At 38.7% G+C, this 22,788-nt stretch overlaps 1 protein-coding gene across 1 annotated transcript in view; it reads left to right on the top strand.

The window, feature by feature from the left end:
• Positions 1-22,788, top strand: part of ACAD8 (acyl-CoA dehydrogenase family, member 8) — a 49,650-nt gene that overhangs the window by 3,830 nt on the left and 23,032 nt on the right. The window contains exons 2-6 of the mRNA XM_006892852.1: positions 3,197-3,297; positions 3,792-3,961; positions 4,551-4,660; positions 5,020-5,096; positions 13,086-13,223. Of these exons, the coding sequence (XP_006892914.1) occupies positions 3,265-3,297; positions 3,792-3,961; positions 4,551-4,660; positions 5,020-5,096; positions 13,086-13,223 (528 nt within the window). The 5' untranslated portion in view covers positions 3,197-3,264. The remainder of the gene's footprint in view (positions 1-3,196; positions 3,298-3,791; positions 3,962-4,550; positions 4,661-5,019; positions 5,097-13,085; positions 13,224-22,788) is intronic.

Raw genomic sequence — 22,788 nt, 5'->3', positions numbered from 1 at the left:
CAGGGCTGTATCTGTTAGTTGAAACCTCTCAACTTGTCTTCCGTCAATTCCTGGAGCCTTATATTTTACCAGTGCATTCAGTGCAGTTTGGACATCTTCCTTCATCATCGTTGGTTTCTGATCATACGCTGCTTCCTGAAATAGTTCCATGTTAGGCAGATCTTTTTGGTGCAGTAACCATGTTTTGTCTCCATCTTCTTGGATTGTTCAAGATTTTGCCTGTAACATCCGTTAGTATTGTGACTTGAGGCTTAAATTTATTTTCCATTTCTTTCAGTCCTAGAAATGATGAGCCATTTCTTCCCTTACTGAACTAAGATGGACTGGGATTGACCACTTTGAATTAGACAATCGTATGATTTCTTTTTCTAGGAATGAAAAAATTGAGGCTGAATGGTATTGCCTTCATAGTGAAAAAATACTATTTCAAGAAGCTTTCTGAAGTTTAATACTGTGAGTGATTGGATACTATCTGTATGCATATAAGGAAGACCTGTTAGTATGTAAATTATTCTGCAGCAACAACTAAAGTCAAAGAGAAGGAAATGGAGAATTTCTAGAGAAGCTTCAGGCCTTTTGTTCATAGGGTCGCTATGAGTCATGCTTGATACAAAGACAACAACAACGAATAACTTTTGCAGTCTAAAGTTTACCAGATTCACCGTCAAGATGTACTAATAATATCGGTGACTGGAATGCAAAAGTTTGAAGGAAGATGATGGTAGTCAAAAATTAAAGACTCAATCAGAATGAGACTAGAGACGGAATGATAGAATTTTGCACAGCTGATGATTTATTCACTGGAAATACTTTCTTTTTTAAAAGACAAATGGTAACATTGACCTCACCCGATGGACTGCACAGGAATCAGATTGGCTTTATCTGTGGAAGAAATTGTTGGAGAAGCTCAATGTCAGCAGTCAAAACCAGGCCAGGTGCTGACTGTGGAACAGACCTTCAGTTACTCATTTTCAAGTTCAGATTTAAACTGGAGAAAAATCACAAGTCTGCAAGAACCAAAAAATAACTCGAGTCCATCCACTTGAATTTATAGATCATCATCTCAAGAATAGGTGTGAAGCACTGAGCTCTAGTGATTGAAGATGAGCTGTGGGATAATATTAAGGATACCATCCAGGAAGAAAGCAAAAGGTCATTTCAAAGATGAGAAAGAAAAGAAAATAGAAGTCAGAAGAGACTTAAAATTGCACTAGAACATTGAGAAGAGATGCCAAAGTAAAAGAGATTTCCAAGGGCAGTGTGAGAATACAAAACAAAATATTATAATGAAATGTGCAAAGAGCTTTTACTATTAGGCCCCTTAAAACTCTCCCCGCCTCCTATGAATGCGTCTCCACACGTGAGGTATTTGTTAGAGCAATACTCCCAACTTCTAGTACCATGTTCAGTTTAAGGAACCTGTTACTGCAGTAACCAAGTTCCTTTCTATGAATTTAGGAGGCTGGCAGTCAGAATTTAGGCTGTCATCTCCAGAAGTCTGTGCCTTAAGGGGAAGGTCTTGATGATCTTGTCCTGTGTTCTCATCTGTTTGCTTATATGAATGATCTGCTCTTTTTATATCTCAGAAGAGATTGATTTAAGACATATACACCTATTGCCACATTGGCATAAAGAAAACCCATCCCCAAATGGGATTATAATCACCAGTTTAGGGATTGTATTTGGGGGTAGCACACAATTTGGCCCATAACTGGAGCTAACAGAGCCCTTGTATTTTATCTTTTTACTTTTATAGCCATCGCAGTACCTTGGGTTTCACTTTCTCCAAGTATAGGCAATACTTCTTTGTTCTTAGCTCACACGAGGCACATGGTTTATTGAGAACAACATTTTGTAAAGTTGTAAAGACAAATGCCTTTCAGGGAACTATACCTAGGTTTCTGACCTAGCTTCCAGCTGGTATCTTACTGGAAGTATTCATCCTCTAGCAAAACATGAAAATTATTTAATCCTCGCTTAACTAGCTCCTTAGACATGCACCTCTGCTTTACAGGTGGTCACCCCTGTCTCTGCAGTATTTAAAAAGTCTTTTATAAAAGTCTTGAAAAAATAAATTGTATATCAGGCCATGAGAAGAGATGGCTGTTTAAAGAAAATATGTAAAGAAATGAAATGGAATTGTGTGTGTGTGTGTCCCCTAAAGGTGCGTGGTACAGACATGCATATGGATGGAAATGCAATTCTACCCGTACAGAGAAAAATAGGACAAGTCAAAGGGAAAACATACTAAGCCACAATTTGAAGCTCAGTATGTGCTTATTATATTTTATTAATGTCAATTTATGAGAAAGAAGAGATAAGGAATATTGAAGGTAAATGAGGGCAGCTGATTCACTTGGGAGTAGAGGCCTGTAACTCTACCCCCTGCATGTTCCCTTGTGATTTCTGTGGCCTGTTTGTATATTCCTTGTGCTCCATTCCTGTCCCTGCTAATTTGTCACAGTTTGAGCCTCAGCTGTATTTCACTAAGTGGCTAGGGCAGAGATATCTGGGCAGTAGCCAAATACTCTCCTGGGTAATCTGAGTATGTGTTAGAACTGCCTCCTCCATCAAAGATAATAGACCTTCTCGGTGGAGTGACTTAATAGATTCTTTCTCCCATGAAAATCTCCAGTTTGCAAGGAGCATCAAGTAAAAGTGATAGGCATGCAGAAATGTCAGTTTCTTTGCTTAGACTCTTATGTGAGCTTCTAGATACATAAGTACAATCCATTTGAATTGTGGATTAATTTCACCGGGTTTTTTAGTCCAAATGACTCAATCTTTTCTTTCTATTAAGGAATGTCATGATGTATCTTAGTTATCTCGTGCTACTGTAACAGAAATAACAGGAGTGAAAATTTTCTCACAGTTAAGGAGGTTAGAAATGGCTCTAGGGGAATATTCCTTTTGTTGGCTCTACAGCTTCTGCTTCCTGGGTCTTTGGACATCTCCACGGGCTTTGGCATCTACCTTACTCCATCGCTACTTTGCACCCTTGTTTAATCTCTCTTCTATCTCAAAGTAAATTGGCCCAAGATATGTTTAATACCATTTCTGCCTCATTAACATAACAAAGGCATATTAACAAATTAAATTGTAACCCAGTCTTAACACTATTCTGTGGTGTTTCTTGTGTGTGATACTCTTCCCTAAACTCTAGCCTAGAACTGAGTCTGTGCAATCCTGCCTACAGCTTCCATTGGACTAAATGAAGAGCAGAAAGAATTCCAGAAAGTGGCCTTTGACTTTGCCACCAGGGAGATGGCTCCCAATATGGCAGAGTGGGACCAGAAGGTAGGCAAATGCCTCATCCAGTGACCTTATCTCTTATGATTCCAAACTGTTCAGTATTTGTTCTCCACATTCCTGCACAGACATTCCTTTCATAGAAGGTATCCTCATCATTTTATAGTATCTTTTTAAATTGAACAAGGATTTAAACATGCTTAAAACCAAGATAGCTGCAACAATGAATGTTTAAAAGAAAACAACCATGAACTGGGGGAAGGGCGAGGAGGAAAATATGCAACAATGAATGAAAATCCAACTTTTCTGTAAACTTTCTTTAAAATCACAATTAAAACCAAACCAAGACAGTTATAAAGATAATAAAAAGAAGCTTTAATGTCAAGACAGGCCAATCATAGAAGAAACTCCAGCTGACATCATTGCAAGGTGACAAATTGGCACAGAAAAGAATCTCTGCATGCTCCCAAATGCAAACATCTAATCCCCTCCATGTACCATCCAGATCAGTGACTGATGAGTTTTCTGTCTTTTGTACACAGGAGCTGTTCCCAGTGGATGTGATGCGGAAAGCAGCCCAACTGGGCTTTGGGGGGGTCTATGTACGGACAGATGTGGGTGGGTCTGGACTGTCACGGCTTGATACTTCTGTCATCTTTGAAGCCTTGGCTACAGGTTGCACTAGTACTACAGCATACATAAGCATCCACAAGTGAGTGCCCGTGGAAAGCACAGTGATGTACTCATGGGGGTTGTTTGGAACCATTCCAATCCATAAGAAAAGGTGGATTTATTTAGGGTGGTTGCTCTTGAAGAACTAGACTATCAAGTGCATGCTCTGTTGCCACCTGCTGGACTTAAAGATGCCATCCTGTTCTTTTATTACAGAATCAGATTTACGAGCTTTCTCCCAAATCCTAGCTTGAACTACTACCAACAGACTTCTCATAGAATGGTCAGGGCGCTATTGAGCTTCCCCTCCACCCCAGAGATGACACTTCCAGTGATTTTGAGAAGTAGCAGAAAGTACTTATTATTAATAAAGAGCTTATGCAGCTTAATTTAAAGTGTCATCAAATCCAAGTGAGAAATTCCTCAGCCTTGGCTCTCTCTATTCCAGGAATACATTCCGCTTTAGTACTTCCCTTTAAAGTCGAAGCTTTTTAATTATGATTATTTTCCCTTCCCACTTTCCTTTGCTTTATTTTGCTGCCCTATGTTCTCTTACCTCTGCCCCCAATTTCCTTTTGTTTTCTATCTTCATTTCTCACAATTGCTCTTTCTGTTGGTCCGCCCTGCAGCATGTGTGCCTGGATGATTGACAGGTTTGGGAATGAGGAACAGAGACACACGTTCTGTCCTCCACTCTGCACCATGGAGAAGTTTGCTTCCTACTGCCTCACAGAACCAGGTGAGCATGCCATTCCGTGGATGAGAGTTAGTGGAGAAAATGTGACACTTGGCATTCCTCAGCCCACTAACACACCTGTCCCTTACCTAGAAGGTAGTCTTTGGTTAGTACACTACGCAGCCTGAAGTGACAGCATTCAGGCTTCTAGGTAAGGATCTCCCCAGATCCTTTTAAACCAGCATGTTGATAGATGGAAAGGGGTCTGATTAGTGTTAAGCAGTTTCACCAAGTACAAAGCAATTCTTTGGCAGTCTAGATCATAAAATCCCAAACTGAACCATTTATATGATATTTCTCAGGAAAAAAATTTAACTGAAACTCCCCTAATTTGTCTTAACTTTCTTTTTTCTCTCCCTCAGGAAGTGGAAGCGATGCTGCATCCCTTTTGACCTCAGCTAAAAGACAAGGAGATCATTACATTCTTAATGGCTCCAAGGTACTACCTAAGAATATATTCAGATTAGAATGTATTATCCCAGAATTTGAGCTTTTTCCATCTACCCATAGACAGAAGTCTCTATAGAATTTTCACTTAACAGAAGGGAACATCTGACACTTTTCCCTTTATCTACCTGCTGTGCTTCTATCTCTTTTGATCTAATTTCAGATAATTGCTTTCTTGCCTGTCCTTTTTATAATTTCATCAACTATGTCCTTAATCCCCTAGAGTCAATGCAGTTATTTCTGTCCTTTGTCAGCCTGTTTTTCTTTAACCTTTCCTGACTTTCTTTTTTTTTGGACTGACAGTTTACAAATCATATACATTTTGTTTTATAACATTAATTACAATTGGTTAATGCCATTCATTAATTAGAATGTCTAATCTTAGTATCTGGAAGCAGGAGCGGCATCCACTTCCAAAATGGCTTGCCTCTGGAAACTCTTTTTACGAACAGTGCTCAGGCTGTTCGTTCATAGGGTCGCTATGAGTCGTCTATGACTCGATGGCATTAAACAACAATCTTAGTATATATTGCTTTTCCCTACATGAATTTTATTTATGTATTCATTTTTATTCCTCTCTTCCCATCCCTGTTAACCAGAAATTATTCTATATGTAAACATTTCCTTAACTTCTTACAGTAGTGCTCTTGAGTCGTAATTGTTCTTTTATTACCCATTTATGTTACTTAGTGTAATTTGCACTACATTCATCCAATTTGTACACTATTTCATGAATTCTTGACCATTTTTAAGTGAAACATAGTAATCTGTTGTATGAATGTATAGTAGTTTCTTCAGCAGTTTCTCCATTGATGAACACTTGGTTTGTTTCCACCTTTTTATTATTTTAAATTATATTATAATAAACATGAATGTGGTGTGTTAATTTGTGTCCCAGCTTCATTTCTTTGGAATATATACCTAGTAATCAGACTGCTGGATCAAATGGTATTTCAATTTTAAACTTTCTAAATAAGTATAAAACCGCTTTCCATTTTACAATCCCATCAATAGTGTTTAAGGATCCAGTCTCCATATCCACACTATTTGTTGTCTTATTAAATGTTAATATTGTTGCTGAGGGTACCATAATCTTGTTTTGTGATTTGCATGTCTCTAATAACTAATGTTGTTGTTATGTACTATAAGATTGGAAAAAACCCATAGCTGACTCTCCAGTAGGTTTTCAGAGGCAGCATATCCCACCAGAGGAGATTGCCTGTCCTTTACCCAAAGAGAAGCTGATAGATTTGAACCATGTGCCTTAAGGTTGGCAGCACAGATGCTTACCACTAGACCACTAGGAAGGTCAGCTATCAGTTGGTGCCAACTAGACTGTAAACAAAAACAACTAAAAATCTTGAAAATTTCAATACCTGGGTCATTTAAATGTCTCCATACATGAAATGTCTTTTCATGTCCTCTGCCTATCTTATAATTGAACTGTCTTTTTTTTTTATTAATTTTAATGACCATTTACAGACATTTTGTATTTCCATTCATTCATTGTTGCATTTTTCTCCCTGCCCAGCCCTTCCCCCCCAGTTCGCTCTTCTCTTTGAAAAGTAAAAGAAAAATTCTTTCATTGGTATACAATCCCCTTCCCCCCCAGTACACTCCATTATGCAGCCTTCATTCTGGACTCTTGTCATAATCATAATACCCAATCATATGTTGTTTTTAAACTGTTCTCTCCCTCATCCATTTCAATGCAGTATACATAATTTATCCAATTTTTCTCAGTCTCACCCCAAACCCTGATGTCAGTCCCGTTTTATAACAGTGGCACTATGCAGTATTTGTCCTTTTGTGACTGAGATATTTCACTCAGCATAATGTCCTCCAGGGTCACCCATTTTGAATAATATTGCATGAGTTCTTTATTTTTCAATGCAGCATAGTATTCCATTGTGTGAATATACCAGAGCTTCTCTATCCATTTGTTTGTTCATGGGTTGTTTGTCTTTTTCTTATTGAGGTATTGGAATTTCCTGTAAGTTTTAGAGATTGATCCCTTATCAGATATGTCATTGCCAAATATTTTTTCCCCAGTCTGTAGATTGTCTTTTCACTCTTTGGGAGAAGTGTCTTGATGCACATAAGATTTCATTTCTAGGAGGCACTAATCATTTAGTTTATCTTTGCTAATTGTTTATTTTCAGCTATATTAAATAGTCTACCTAGTTCTTAGATTGTTGTTGTTATTGATTGCCTTTGAGTTGAGCCTGGCTCATAGCAACCCTATGAACAAAACAAAAGGCTTGAAGCCTCTCTACAACTGTCGACATTTATTGAAGTCATAGGGTTTCCAGAGTCATGTTATTTAGAAAGTAAAGTGGATGCCACTCCTGCTTCCAAAGATGATGATGATTATTATTCCAAAGATGATTATTATTCCATAGATTATGGCTCCTAAATTTACCCAAGTTTTTCATTGATGATCTTTATAGTTCCTGATTTTACACCTATGTCTTTTATCCATCTTGAATTAGTTATTGTATGTGGTGTTATGTTATTTCCATTTTCTACAAGTAAATAATCAATTTTTCCAGCACCATTTCTTAAAGAGACTCTCTTTTCATACGAAATAGATTTCATCTCTTTATCAAAAGTCTGTTGTTTACGGATGGTTTTATTTCTTGATTCTTAGTTCTACTCTATTAGTCTGTATGTACCTATCATTGTTCCAGTATCAATACATGTTGCTTACTTTGACCATGTAATGTTGTGGTGTACCATCACGTTGGAACCTACCCATAGCTGACCCTCCAGTTTGCTATCAGAGACAATTACTTGCACTGGAGAAGACTGCCTATCTTTCTCCTGCAAAGCAGCTGGTAGATTCAAACTACATACCTTTGTGGTGGCAATACAATTCCTTACCACTAAGTCACCAGAGCTTCCTGTGATTACATAGTAGGTTTTGAAATCAGAAAGTGTAAAGGTTTCCTACTTTATTTTTCTTCTTCAGTAATTCTTTGCTTATTTGGGGTTTCTCTCCTTCCCATATAAAGATGATAGTTGTTAACTTTTATCATCTCTTTAAAAATGATGATGGTATCTTGATAGGGATTATATCATATTTATAGATTGCTTTGGGTGGTATGGCCATATCAATGTTAAATCTTCCAATCCTTAAGTATAGTATGTTTTTGCATTTTTTGTAGATCTCTCTGACTTTGTTATAGTTTTCTTTGTATAGGTCTTTTATAGCTCTGGTTGGATTATTCCTATTTCCTCTTTTTCGTAGCTATTTAACTGGTATTATTTCCCTTATTTATTTTTTATAGTTTTCTTTGCTACTACAGAGGAATCCAACATATTTTTTTTTAATGTTCATTTCGAATCCTCCGTTATATCCAGTTATTTTATTGCTGAGTGCTTAGGATTTTCTGAATGTATGATCAGATCATTTGCAAATAGAGATTGTTTTACTTCCTCTTTGCTAATTTGGATGCTGTTTATTTCCTTTTCCTGCCTTGTTTGGCCAGGACTTCTTCAGTAATGAATAGGAGTGATGAAATGATGTTAAAAGGCAACCATATCTGGTTCCTATTTGTAAAAGGAATGCTTTTAAACTCTATCCACTGAAAGCACTGTTTTCTATTGATTTTGTATATATACTTTTAATTCTGTTGAGGAATTTCCCATCTACTCCTATTTTGTTAAACATTTCTCTCAGAAAAGTGTTAAACTAGGCTGCTGCTTGGAGGAAATTATTTTGAAGCTCTGTCTCACGTACTTTGGGCCTTTTCCCAGAAGAGACCAGTCCTTGGAGAAGGACATCATGCTTGAAAAGGTGGAGAGACAGTACAAGAAAGACAGACCCTCAGTAGATAGATTGGTTCAGTGATTGAGTAATGGAGGTAGATGTGTCAGAGATAATGAAATTGAATCAAGATAGGGCAGGGTTCAGAGCTGTTTAATATAGGGTTTCTATGATCCATAAACAACTCGACATCTCATAACAACAATAAAAGTGGTATCGTCAACAATGAGTTGTACTGCTAACTCAAAGACTGTGCTTCTCCGGCAGTTAAAATCAGCCAGTGACTACAAGCAAGAAATATGGGCACTCTCTCCAATGCAATTTATAGCCTTAGAAACCCAATCATGAGTCAGCTAGCAGTCAGTTTTGCCTTGAGAGCAAAGAGTGGGGTTGATTTTATTAATCCTTTCAATGAACTAATGCTCATATAAATTCCATTTTTTCTACCTTCTATTTAATTTATTTCTGCTCTTTATTATTTCCTTTTTCTTCTGGAATAAGAGCTTTGTTTGGTCTTTATCTGATTGCTAGAAATATTTCTGTATTATTTTTTCTATTTTGATTATTTTTGCTGCAAATTGACCTTTGAGTACTGCTTTTGCTGTGTCTCAAAGCTTTTAGTATGTTGTACTTTCATTCTAATTTGCTTTGAGAAATTTGTTGATATCATTTATATTTCCAAAAATTGTTTAAGCAGCTGTTATTTAGTTTCCATGTGCTTGATTATTTTCTTTGATATCCCTCTTATTGATTTCTAATTTTAAAGCGTTATGGCCTAAAAATATGCTTTGTCTTGTTGAGATATTTTTTAATTTATTGAAGCTTGCTAGCATGTATTCTGTTCCAGAGAATGTTTCATGTGCACCAGAGCAAAGTGTATATTATACTCTTGTTGGGTTGAGTACTCTCTGTATATCAAGAACATCAAGTTGGTTAATTCTTCTGCATCTTTGTTAAGTAACTTTCTAGTCGTTCTGTCCTTCATAAAAGTGGTGTATTGAATTTTCCTACGGTTATTGCAAGGTTGTCTCTTATGTTTTTCAAATCTGTTAAAGTTTGATTTATGTGTCTTGCAATTTTCATTGGGTTCATAGATACTATAGTTCTTTCCTCTAATTGAAATTTTGATCAGACAGAATAACCTTCTTTGTTCTTATTTTGTCTTTTGTCTATTTTGTGAAAATTCAGGGTTGCTCCTCCGCCTATTTTTTTAATTGTCATTTGCTTGATAAATTTTTTCCACCCTTTGATTTTTAGTCAATCTGTGTCTTTGTCCCTGAGATGTGTCTCTTGTATGACACAATTTTCATGGATCTTGTTTTCTTGTCCATTCTCTTCTTTTTTTTCTTGGCTAGTGTAATTACTCTGTTCATATCAATGTAATTAACAGCAGGTGTGGTTCATTGCTGTCATTTCACTATACTCTCTTTTGCTCTTTTGGTGGTATTGCTGATTTTTTTGTTCATCTGCTTGTCTTTGCTGAGTTTATTTTGTTTATGGCTTTTCTTAACATATCCTCCATTACTATTGTTTTGATGTTTATTAAGTCTTTATATATAAGGTTCCCTTCTTTTTTATTTTCAGGAGAAAGTTTGTTAATTTTCTCTAGTCCATATGTCTTTGAAGAAGACTATTCAATATTTCATCAGTTGCCAAAAGAACAGCTATGTCTTAGAGAAAGTGCAGCTAGAGTGTTCTTCAGAGGCAAAGTTAACAAAGTTTCATCTCACACACTTTGGGCATTTTGCTAGAAGAAGCTATTCCTTGGAGAGGGACATTTTGCTTGGAAAGGTGGAGGGATGACAAAGGAGAGAAAGACCCTCAACCAGGTGGATTGACACCATAACTGCAGCTATTGGCTTGAGTGTGTCAGAGATTATGAGGATGGCACAAGATAGGTCAGGGTTCAGATCTAGTGGTTATAGGGTCCCCATGAGTTGAACATGACTCAACAGCACCTAAGAACAACAACAATAATCCATAGGTATTTCAGTGATGTTTATCAAATGTCTAACCTGGATGACCATGTAGACAAATTAACACTGAAGAAAAATAGTTAATAGGTAGTTGTGCTGCCAGCTCAAAAGCCTGCATCTCTAGCAGCTAAGGGAGAAAGAGGCACAGTCTCCTCCCTTATAATTTGCAGCCTCAGAAACTCAATGGAGGGTCATTTATGATGCATAATTCTGACTCAGCAGCAGTGAGTTTTAATGAATTGTCTTTATGATTTTCCTCTTTTTTATCTTGATTTGGAGGTCTTTTGACTTCCTTGGAGGTTACCCTGTAAGTTAATATTCTTCCCATACCTAAAACAGTTCTCTTTGTTGAAATCACCTTGACTTCTCTCAGTTTATAAATTCTCTAAGCAGACTTATTACTCCCTGTTTTGCATCATGTTGTTGTTGTTGTTATGTGCCGTCGAGTCGTTTGCGACTCATAGCGACCCTATGTACAGCAGCCCTAAACCATGCTCTATCCTGTGCCAATTGCATTGCCTCCGACACACCCATCCCGATTACCCCAGTCACTGAATCAGTCCACCTCATAGAGGGTCTTCCCCTCCTGCGCTGTCCCTCTACTCTACCCAGCATGATGTCCCTCCCTAAAGACCTGTCTCTCCTTACAGCATGTCCAAAGTATGTCAGACGAAGCCCCAGAATCCTTGCCTCCAAGGAGCAGCCTAGTTTAACCCTCTCTAGGATGAATCTGTTTGTTTTTTTGGCAGTCGATGGTACATTCAATACTCTTCTCCAGCACCACAGCTCAAAGGCATCAATTCTCCTTCTATCCTCCCTAGTCATTGTCCAACTCTCTGTTGCATAACAAGTGAACAAGTGATTGCAAAGACCATAGCCTGTATCAGGCATACCTTAGTCTCCAGAGAGACACTGTGCTCTTGAGTACTTTAGAGAGGTCCCTAACCACAGACTTTCCGATCACAATACATTTTTTTATTTCCTGGCTGCTGGTGCCAAGAGTGTTGACCGTGGAGCCGAGCAAACTGAAGCTGTGAACAATCTCAATCTCTTCACCATCCATCCTGATGGTACCAATTGGTCCAGTGGTGAGAGTTTTTGTCTTCGTGACATTGAGCCTCAGTCCATACTGAAGGCTGCAGTCCTTGACCTCTGCAGTAAGTGCATGAGGTCCTCAGTTTCAGCGAGCATGGTTGTGTCATCTGCATAACGCAGATTGTTGATAGATCGTCCACCAATCCTATCCCCACGCTTCTCCTCATAGAGCCCAGCCTCTCGGATAGTCTGCTCTGCATACAGGTTGAAAAAGTATGGAGATAGGACACATCCCTGGCGTACACCCTTCCTAATTTTGAACCATGCAGTGTTGCCCTGCTCTGTTCTGACGACTGCCTCTTGGTCCAAGTATAGGTTTCGCATTACCACGATTAAATGTTCTGGGATTCCCATTCTTTGCATCATAGTTGTCCATTTATGAACCAATGACTGTGGTTCCAAATAGGGAGCAGCAGAACTCCCTGTGGACTAGGCCACCAGAGCTACCTAACATTAATCAGTTTCTCTTGAAAATAAAAACTACACTGCAATCTATTAGACAGGTGGTTCAAATCCACCAGTCGTTCTGTAGGAAAAAAATGGGCCATCTCCTCTCATGCAATTTACTGCCTCTGAAAACCCACTGGTGCATCTGCTATGAGGTGGTTCCAACTTAATGGACACATCAGTGGTTTAGTGCCATAGGTTTATTATACTTTGTATATTTCTACATCTGGATCAGTTTCTGAATAATGTCAGTATATATGTTCATTTCACTTTATCTTGTTGGCTGTTGATCCAGAGAACTCTCTCAGATATTTCTTGTAGAGTTGGTCTTCTTTCACAAATTCCATTACTTTCTGTTCATCTGAAAATATTCTAATTTCACCATTGTATTTGAGGAACTGTTTTGGTTTGTATAGAATTCTTAGTTGGTAGTTTCTTTTCCTCAGTCACCCCATTGCCTTTTTGTCTCCATAGTTCCTACTTAGGAGTTAGAATTTATTTTAATTAGTTTGAGATCGACTAGCTCCTTAATTCTCCAGAATCCATGCAGCTGTTTTTCTCTCTTCTCAGTCTTTCTGTACATTTATATATGTTAATATCCAGCTGTTGGCAGACCACATGGTTTTCCCTGACTTAAGGTTCTGAGAACTTAGCTATGCCCTAAACTCTTTGCACTTTATCTCCAACCCCACAGGCCTTCATTAGTGGCGGTGGCGAGTCAGACATCTATGTTGTCATGTGCCGAACTGGAGGACCAGGCCCCAAAGGCATCTCATGCATAGTGGTTGAGAAGGGGACTCCTGGCCTCAGCTTTGGGAAGAAGGAGAAAAAGGTAAGTGGTGGCTACTGAACAAGAAACAGTTGGAGTGCTGAGACTGGTACTGCCAGACTTTTCCTTGCCCTATTTCTAGGAAATAGATTTTTACATATTTTAACTGCATTTGAGGCCATTGTGTCTGTTAGGTTTTTTGTTTTTTTCCTGAAAATATAAAATAGTGTTGTTGTTATGTGCTATCGAGTCACTTGCGACTCATAGCGACCCTATGTACAAGAGCCCTAAATGTTGTTCTATCCTGTACCAACCTAGCCATCTCAGACGCACTTATTTCCACTGCTCCAGTCATAGAATCGATCCATCTCATCAAAGGTCTTCCTCTCCTGCGCCACCCCTCCACTCTGCCAAACATGATGTCCCTCTCCCAAGGACCATTCCCTCCTTGCAACATGCCCAAAGTATGTCAGATGAAGCTTCAGAATCCTTGACTCCAAGGAGCATTCCAGCTTCACCTTCTCCAGGACAAACCTGTTTGTTCTCCTAGCAGTCCATGATATAGTCAACACTCTTCTCCAGCAACACAGCTCAAACGCATCAGTTCTCTTTCTATCATCCCTATTCACTGTCCAACACTCTGACCCATAGCACGTAATTGGTGAAGACTGTAGCCCCGATCAGGCGCACCTTAGTCTCCAGCCTGATGTCGTTGCTCTTCAGTACTCTTGAGAGGCCCCTCACAGCTGACTTTCCCAATGTAATTCTTCTTTTGATTTCCTGGCTGCTATTACCAAGAGTGTTGACTGTAGAGCCAACTAAACTAAAACTGTTAACTATCTCAATCTCGTCACCATCCATACTGATGCCGTCAGTTGGCCCAGTGGTGAGAATCTTTGTTTTCTTGATGTTAAGCTTCAATCCATATTGAAGGCTATAGTCTCTGACGTTCTGCAGCAAGCACTTCAGGTCCTCCTAAGTTTGAGCAATCAGGGTTGTGTCATCTGCATAACGCAGGCTATTGATGACTCTTCCACCAATCCTGATGCCACATTTCTCTTCGTACAGCCCAGCGTCTCAGATGATCTGTTCAGCATACAGATTGAAAAGGTGTGGAGACAGAATACATCCCTTATGGACCCCCTTCTTGATTTTGAACCATGTAGTGTCTCCTTGCTCTGTTCTAACGACTGCCTCTTGGTCCAAGTATAAGGTTTCGCATTAGCACAATCAAATGTTCTGGGATTCCCATTCTTCTCAGAGTCAGCCACAGCTTGTTGTGATCCACACAGTCCAAAGCTTTTGCATAGTCAGTGAAGCACAGATAGACATTCTCCTGGTATTCTCTGCTTTCTGCCAATATCCATCTAATGTTAGTTATAATATCTCTGGTACCACGACCTCTTCTAAATAGTGTTAAGTATTATTAAAACAACACCATCATGGAAAAGTGGCGGAATTTATTAATAAGTTAAAAAAGCCATGTCCTCTGCTACTTCTCCCACCTCTGCCTGTATTTCTTAACAGCTTCTTATTTTTGGTGTACTCTGTTGTCCCAGAAAGATGTACATGTGAAGTTCTAGTGTTAGCCAGAAATCTCAGGAATGACAAGCATATATGAACTATTTTCTTCTTAGAATGAAAATAAAGTAAAATTTGTTTAGTGGTGTTCATGGACATTTCAGTAATAAAAATGAGCAGTATTTCTGATGATACTTTGAAGACATCCTAAGATTAAGAAAGTCCATAGCGAGATTATGAACAGTGAAACCACACTTATATAACTTTTTGGTAATGAGGGTGAGACCTATTCAGATTTTTTAGACCTGAAGAATAGAATAGCCATTTACCTCTCATTTGTATCAGTAGATTTAGGATTTTTAAGTAGATGTCAGGTAATAAAATGATCCCTAAATATGGTTCTTACATAGCTTCTGGCATTTTTATACAACTCTGCATGATCTTCCCCAGTCCCTTTGTAACTGCCAAGGAATTGTGAGTTTTAATGTCTCTTTGAAACCATGGCAGGTATTTACTAGATAGATACTTTACTGAGTTCAAGACCTTACACGAGATCTTGGTGAGATAGAAAATTAGATTAAGTTTAAAACTAAAGCTAAATTCTAGCTATATTTAATGTCATAAGTCATAATGTTTTATGTAGTCTACCTGAAGATATAAGACATACATTGGTTCATGTGAAATAAGTAGCTCATAGGTGTTCAGGATCAAGTTACTGATTTCAGTATTTATATTTATAAAGATAAAGACAATTACTTTACTCACATGGATGTTTTCCACATCAATACTTATGGTGTCAATTGATGAGATGGTAGACTACTTTGACGAAGCAGCTCTTCCCTTGTTACATTTTGGTGCCTTCCTGCTTAAAGGGCTGGTATTGGCACTATAATGGACAATGTTACATTGCCAGTATTTTTAAGAGCCCGTTATTTCAGAAGTGGCCAGTCCTGCTTCCTAGACTTAGTCTGAATGTTCTGCGGAAGCCTGTACATTTCGTGTGATTCTGCTAATATTTTGAAATTCCAGTAGCATAGCTTCAGGCAACACACAAGCCACCAGAGAAAGCAAACTGACATTATTGTGCTTTACTCCACCCATGCCATTTAAGGTAGACTCAGTAGAACTCAAGCTGAGATTCATTGCCTTTTAGTCAGAAACGATTCATACCTGACCCTCCATTGTATAGCTGAGGTTAGTAAATGGCATGGGAGGACATTGTCCTCCTTTCTTCCTTCAAGCCACCAATGGATTCTAACCTCCAAAAAAGCACAGCCTTTGTGTCAGCAGCACAGCTGCCTGTGAATGAGGCCATCAGATCTTCCGTAGTTCAGCCTCCCTTAATGACATGGATAAAGTAAAGGTTTAACCCAGTGAAGGAACTTCATTTGACATGTGACACCATTCAAAATGAGGAGAAGCAGCTGCAAACATCCATTAATAGCTGGAGTGAGTCTCCAAAATATGAGTCTAGGAAAAATGAAAGTTGTAAAAATGGAACACATAAAGATCAGCATCTTAGCCACTAGTGAACTAAGGTGCACAAATATTGGCCATTTTGAATCTGATAATTACATGATCTGCTGTGATAAGAATGACAGATTTAAGATAAATGGTGATGAATTCATTGTCAGAACATTTCCAGAGCCATCCTAGAGTATAGTGCAGTCAGTGATAGACTAATATCATTACATATGAAGAAGAACTATTAATATAACTCTTATTCAAATATACATACCAACCACTAAACTTAGTGAATAAAGAAATTGAAAATGACTACCAAATCCAGGTCATGGTCTTCACAATTACTTACTGTCCATCAGAGAGCTAGACAGAAACTAAGGATGATAAAAGAAGAATCGATTCCTTTGAGATATGGTGCTGGAAAAGAGTATTGAATATGCTATGGACTGCTTAGAGAACAAACAGGTTCATCCTGGAGAAGATAAAACCAGACTGCTTCTTGGAGGCAAGAATTTTGAAGCTTCATTTGACATACTTTGGGCTTGTTGCAATGAGAGGGCCAGTCTTTGGGGAGGAGCATCATGCTTAGGAGGGTGGAGGGACAGTGCTTGAAAGGAAGACCCTAAGGATGTGATGGATTGATTCAGTGACTAGGGTAATGGGGGTAAATGTGTCAGAAATGATCAAATTGGCTCAGGATAGAGCAAGGTTCAGAGCTGTTGTACATACGGTCGCAGGAGTCAGAGTTGACTTGACGCCACATAACAACTGCAGTCTGACATTGGACAGATATGCAAGCAGGATGCATTGATAATAATTGGTAACTGGAATGTAAGGCTGGAAACAAAGACAAAGGACTTGTAGTTGGAAAATATGGACGTGGTGATAGAAAGAGGCCACAGATGTAGTGATAGCATTTTATACAATCGATGATTTATTCAGTGCAAAAATCTTTTTCTAAAACCATAAATGACCACTGTACACTTGGACCTCACCTGATGAAATACACAAAAAATCAAATTAACTTCTGAATATCCCATGGATTGTCAAAAGGACAAACATATATTTTGGGGAAGGAGTAAGCAGAGTACTCCTTAGAAGAAAGGATAATGAAACTTCTTCTCACATATTCTGGGTATATTCTTAAGAGGAGCCAGTCCTTGGAAAGGGCCATCAAGGAGAAGACCACTCTCAATGAGATGGACCAACACAGTGACTATAATAATAGGCTGAAGTACAACAGAAATGATGAGGCTGGCACAAGATAGGGCAAGGATCAGATACAGTGTTCATAGGGTTACAATGAGTTGGTATCGACTCCACAGCACTTAACAACAACATGGAAAAAGTCAATTGAGTAGCTTAATATCCTCAGTCAAAGCAAAGCTGCAGGTTGATTGTGTTACAAACCATCAGTTGCTTATATATAATTTCAAATTAAAGCTGAAGAAAATGAAAAGACCATGGGAGCCAAAATACAGCCTTGAGTTTATCCCATCTGAAGAGTAGATTTGATGCAATGAGCAAAAAAAGACCAGAAGAGTTGTGAGATGGCGAAAAGTATAGAGAACAACAGTGTCATTCTAGAGACTAAGGTGTGCCTGATCCAGGCCATGGTCTTTGCAATCATTTGCTATGTGTCAGAGAGCTGGACAATGACTAGGGAGGATAGAAGGAGAATTGATGCCCTTGAGCTGTGGAGAAGAGTATTGAATATACCATGGACTGCTAAGAAAATGAACAGTTTCATCCTAGAGAGGCTTAAACTAGGCTGCTCCTTGGAGGCAAGGATTCTGAAGTTTCGTCTGACATACTTTCGACATGTTGCAAAGAGGGACCAATCCTTGGAGAAGGACGTAATGCTTGAGAGGGTGAAGGGACAGCGCAGGAGAGGAAGATCCTCTATGAGGTGGATTGATTCAATGACTGGGGTAGTCAGGGTAGGTGTGTAAGAGATAGTGAGATTAGCACAGGATAGAATAGGGTTTCGGGCTGTTGTACATAGGGTCGTTATGAGTCACATGTGACTCAACAGCACATAACAACAATATCATGCATAATGAAAGTAAAAGATCAGTAAAAAGACAGGAAGGAAAGAAAACATCAAAATAGATTTCAGAAAAATCTCTGAAACCTGTTCATTAGCACAAAGGCACTAAAGCGAAAGGCAGAAATTATAAAATAAGGAGCTAAACAGGAGATTTGAAACAGGAGCTGAAGACAAAGTATTACAATGAAATATGCAAAGACTTCGAGTTAGAAAATGAAAATAGAAAAGCAGGCTCAGCATTTCTCAAATGTTCAGTTCTGAAAGAACTGAAGGAGAAAAAATGCAGGCCTTAAGATAAAATACTGACAAGTCCTGTGGACAAAATATTGAACAATGAGAAGTATCAAAAGAAGATGGATAGAAGGTGGACACAGAAGCCACTGTGCCAAAAGGAATTGGCCAACACTGAACTATTTCTTTCTTTTTTTATTAAGTTTTATTAATTGTAATGAACATTTACAGAGATTTTTTTATTTCCATTCATTCGTTGTTGCACTATTTTCTCTCCCCCCCCAGTTTGATCCTCTTTTTTTCCCCCCCTTGAAAGTCTTTTTTAATTTTCCCATTGCCACAGTGCTTGTCAAAGCCAGTTCTGATTAATCTCCTTTGTCAGTGTGTCCTTTGCCATTCCCTATCACTCTTCCCTGAGAGAGACTTCACCCTGATTCATAAGGAAAAGGCGATGGCGTATTCTCTTAGCTACTTCCTGCTGAAAAGGGACGCTGTGGGTTTCAGGGTGAAGATCTTCTCTCACTACTCTAAATGTCCCCTTTGGCAGTAGGAAACATGTAGACTATTGTGGAGACTGATTTTGGAATTTAGATGCACTGTTATCAGTTGTGCTTAGCCATACATGTTCATATCCTTGAAGATGTATCATGGAACTGTTGCAGCCTAGAATACACAAATTTAATTAACAAGTTAAAAGTACATGAGTCAAAAATTAAAAGCAATAATATTCCAAGTAGAGGTTCTAATAATGGCACAAATCAAGTTACAGAGGGAAGGTAGTTCTTAAAGTAAAAGGCTTATTGACTAGCACTTTGTCTATTACAGTATACAGGTTAAGAACCATAAGATGTAGAGGCTCAACTATGTCATTTATTGTTCTTAAGTCCTGGACCAAATTCCATCTACCACTGGGTTATTTTACAGCTCGGAAGTCTGCATGCAAGGCAGAGGTGAAGTAAAGAACTGCTTCTGAGGTTTTCCGTCAATTCCATCAACTAAGAAATAATGAGAAGAGTTGGGACCTCACTATTTCAGGAAGTAGCACGTGATCAGGAACCAGTGATACTGAAGGAAGAAATCCAACCTTCATTGAATTGTCAAACAATAAGTCTCCAGGATTTGACAGCAACGTGAGGTGCTTCAGTAGCACTTGTAGTCCTAGATATGCTCATTCATCAATACCAAGAAATGGGAAGACCATGACCTGGCTTACAGACTGAAAGAGATCAATGTTTGTTCTTATTCCACAGTAAGGTGATCAGCAGAATGAAGAAATTCTTGAACATCATCATTAATATCACATTAACATTAATATCATTATTATTAATATCAACAGTAAGTTGATCAACAGAAATTCTTGAACATTATTAAGTCAAATCTTACTGAAGACTTTTGAAAAAGCCTTCCACAGCAAACTACTAGAAATTCAATCTGGAATCAGAAGTGTCCATGAAACAAAGAATGTCCTTGTTGATGTTCGAGAAATCTTTGCCAAACGTAGAGAACACCAGAAAGATGTTTGTGCTTTATTGACTATGCAAAGGCTCTCATCTGGGTGAGTCATAATAAATTGTGGATAATATTGCAAAGAATAAGCATTCCAGAACACTCGGTTGTGCTCATGTAGAACCTATACAGGACCTAAGTAGCAGTCATTCAAACCTGTTTTGAAAAGATTGATACCTTTGAATTCTGTTGGTGAAGAATGCTGAATATCATCCCATGTGCTGCCACAAGAACAAACAAATCTATCTTGAAGTAAGTGCATCTGGATCTTCCTTAGAAGCAAGGATGGTGGAACTTCATCTCATATACTTTGGACCTATTGTCAGCAGGTGTGGCACTGAAAGCTAAGAAGGAAGCCCCTGCCTCTCCCAAAACTGAAGCCAAAGCAAAGGCATTAAAGGCCAACAAGGCAGTCCTGAAAGGCATCCACAGCCAGAAAAAAAAGAAGATCTGCACATCACCCACCTTCCGGCGGCCTGACTCTGAGACTCTGAAGGCAGCCCAAATACCCCTAGAAGAGCGCCCCCAGGAGAAACAAGCTTGACCACTATGCCATCATCAAATTTCCCCTGACCACTGAGTCAGCCATGAAGAAGATAGAAGATAACAACACACTTGTGTCCATTGTGGATGTCAAGGCCAACAAGCACCAAATTAAACAAGCTGTAAAGAAGCTCTGTGACATTGATGTGGCTAAGGTCAACTCTTTGATTAGGCTTGATGGAGAGAAGAAGGCCTATGTTCGACTTGCTCCTGATTATGATGCTTTGGATGTTGCCAACAAAATTGGGATCATCTAAACTGAGTCCAGCGGGCTAATTCTAAATATAAATTTTTCTCACAAAAAAAAAAAAGAAGAGTGTGAAGCTGCACTGCCATCCCAGAGGTGCACGGTTCAAATCCACCAGATGCTCTACTGGAGAAGGAGGAACAATCTTCTCCTGTACCAGTCAGATCTGATTTGACGGTACACACACACACACACACACACACACACAACATAATAACATTTAAAAAATTTGTAAAAAAAAAAAAGAGTTTGAGGAAAAGAGAGAAGATCCTCAGTGAGTTAGTGTGATGCAGTGACTTTGGCAGTGGGTTTGAGCATTGAGGAGACTGTAAGGATGGCACAGGATAGGACAAAGTTTGGAATGTTTTTATAGGTGCCCTATGAGTCATGGTCAATTCCATAGAACCTAACAACAGCATTAATGGGATATGTAAGCTCACAGGTTTGATGCCTATAAGAGTACTATAGATTGCATAAGGTGAAGGTTTGCCTTTGTTCTCCATTTCCTATTTCCTCCTCACCCCTTTAAGTATATGTTTTTCTTTCATTTTGCTTTTTGTTTGCTTTATTATTAAATGGCTTTTCTCTTACTGATTTTGCTTTAAATATTTTTAAATGAATGGAAAATTTAGAAGGATCATATCTCCCCATTCACTTGACAACTAGCATGAGCCCATTTTTTTTTTTTTTTTTCAACCAAGCAATGATGAGGTAGACAGAGCACTGTCCAGGACAGACATGCTCTGCCAGTTGGGGATTCATATTTTGTAAACAGGGACAGACATGTTCATTCATCTGTAAAAAGTCAAATTAGCGAAAGTTATAAATTAGATGTGTTTACTGTAACAATTCAGCCTCGAAATAAGTAGTTGCTGAAAGTACTTGTGTGCAACCATAAACATCATGGGATTTATTTCCTTATTTGGGACATTCAGGGTCATGGCTTTGTGAGATATCCCAGTAAATTGACCTAATAAAGTTTTGAATGTTTCTATTCTCCTTCCTCATTCCTTGATTAATGTCTGAGGCCTGAAAACCTGCACGTGGTCAACCCCAGGACAATTGGTTTCTGTTTGCCTGGAGCAGCAGGTGGAAGCATTATGTCTGGTTTGTGTTTTTTCTTTTTCAAGGCCTGACAGTATGCAGAAAGTAGGAGAGGTGTTCACCATCATTCCCTCTAAGGAGTACCTTGGCTGCACTTCCTCCACACCAGGCTTCTTTTGCTCTTTTGGCAATCCACAGGATAATCAATACACTTCACAACACCACAGTTCAAAGGCATTGATTCTTTAATCTTTCTTATTCATTAGGACTTCTTTGTTCTTTGTACTTCACCTTCCCTAGGAAAAAATGTCTGCCTTGGACATGATACTCTTTTAAAAACTTTCTATATGAGAGCAAAATGACAGTAGCCATTTAGCAAATTGGATCAGAATTATAGGTGACAGTTGTCTGATTATGCCCCTTAAGATCATCTACAACTTGTCGCAACCCTGGGAACAGCAGGTGAAACTTGTCCCTGTCCTGCACCATCATCATGATCTTTGCCCATCATTGCAGTCACCGTGTCGGCCATCTCTTTGAGGGTCTTCCTCTCTTTCACTGATCCTTTACTTTTCCCAGCATCATTTCTTTTTCCAAGGACTGGCACCTCCTGACAACATGCCCAAAATACATGAGATGAAATTTCACCCTGCTTGCCTTTAAGGATTATCCTCATGGAACATCCTCCAAGACAGATTTGTTTGTTCTTGACATTCTGTGAGTTTTTTATACTCAATGCCGACACTACAATTCAAAGGCATCCATTCTAATTCAGTCTTATTCATAGTCCAGAATTCACATGAATATGAAGCACCTGAAAATACCATGGCTTAGATCTACCCCTGATTACTGTATGTGTTTTTATAGTTGCCGTTAATTCAGTTACAACTCCTAGCAACCCTATGAACAACAAACTTGACCCATACCCTATCCTGCACCATCCTCATCATCTCTGATACAGTCAAGCCCATCATTACAGTCACAGTGTCAAACCTTGTTGTTGAGAGTCTTCCTCTGTTCAC

Source organism: Elephantulus edwardii, unplaced genomic scaffold, assembly GCF_000299155.1.
Source record: "Elephantulus edwardii isolate Elephantulus edwardi_28Jun2011 unplaced genomic scaffold, EleEdw1.0 scaffold00120, whole genome shotgun sequence".
In the NCBI taxonomy this organism is placed as follows: domain Eukaryota; kingdom Metazoa; phylum Chordata; class Mammalia; order Macroscelidea; family Macroscelididae; genus Elephantulus; species Elephantulus edwardii.
The sequence above is the reverse complement of the archived record's forward strand: the minus strand, read 5'-3'. Positions and strand labels throughout refer to the sequence as shown.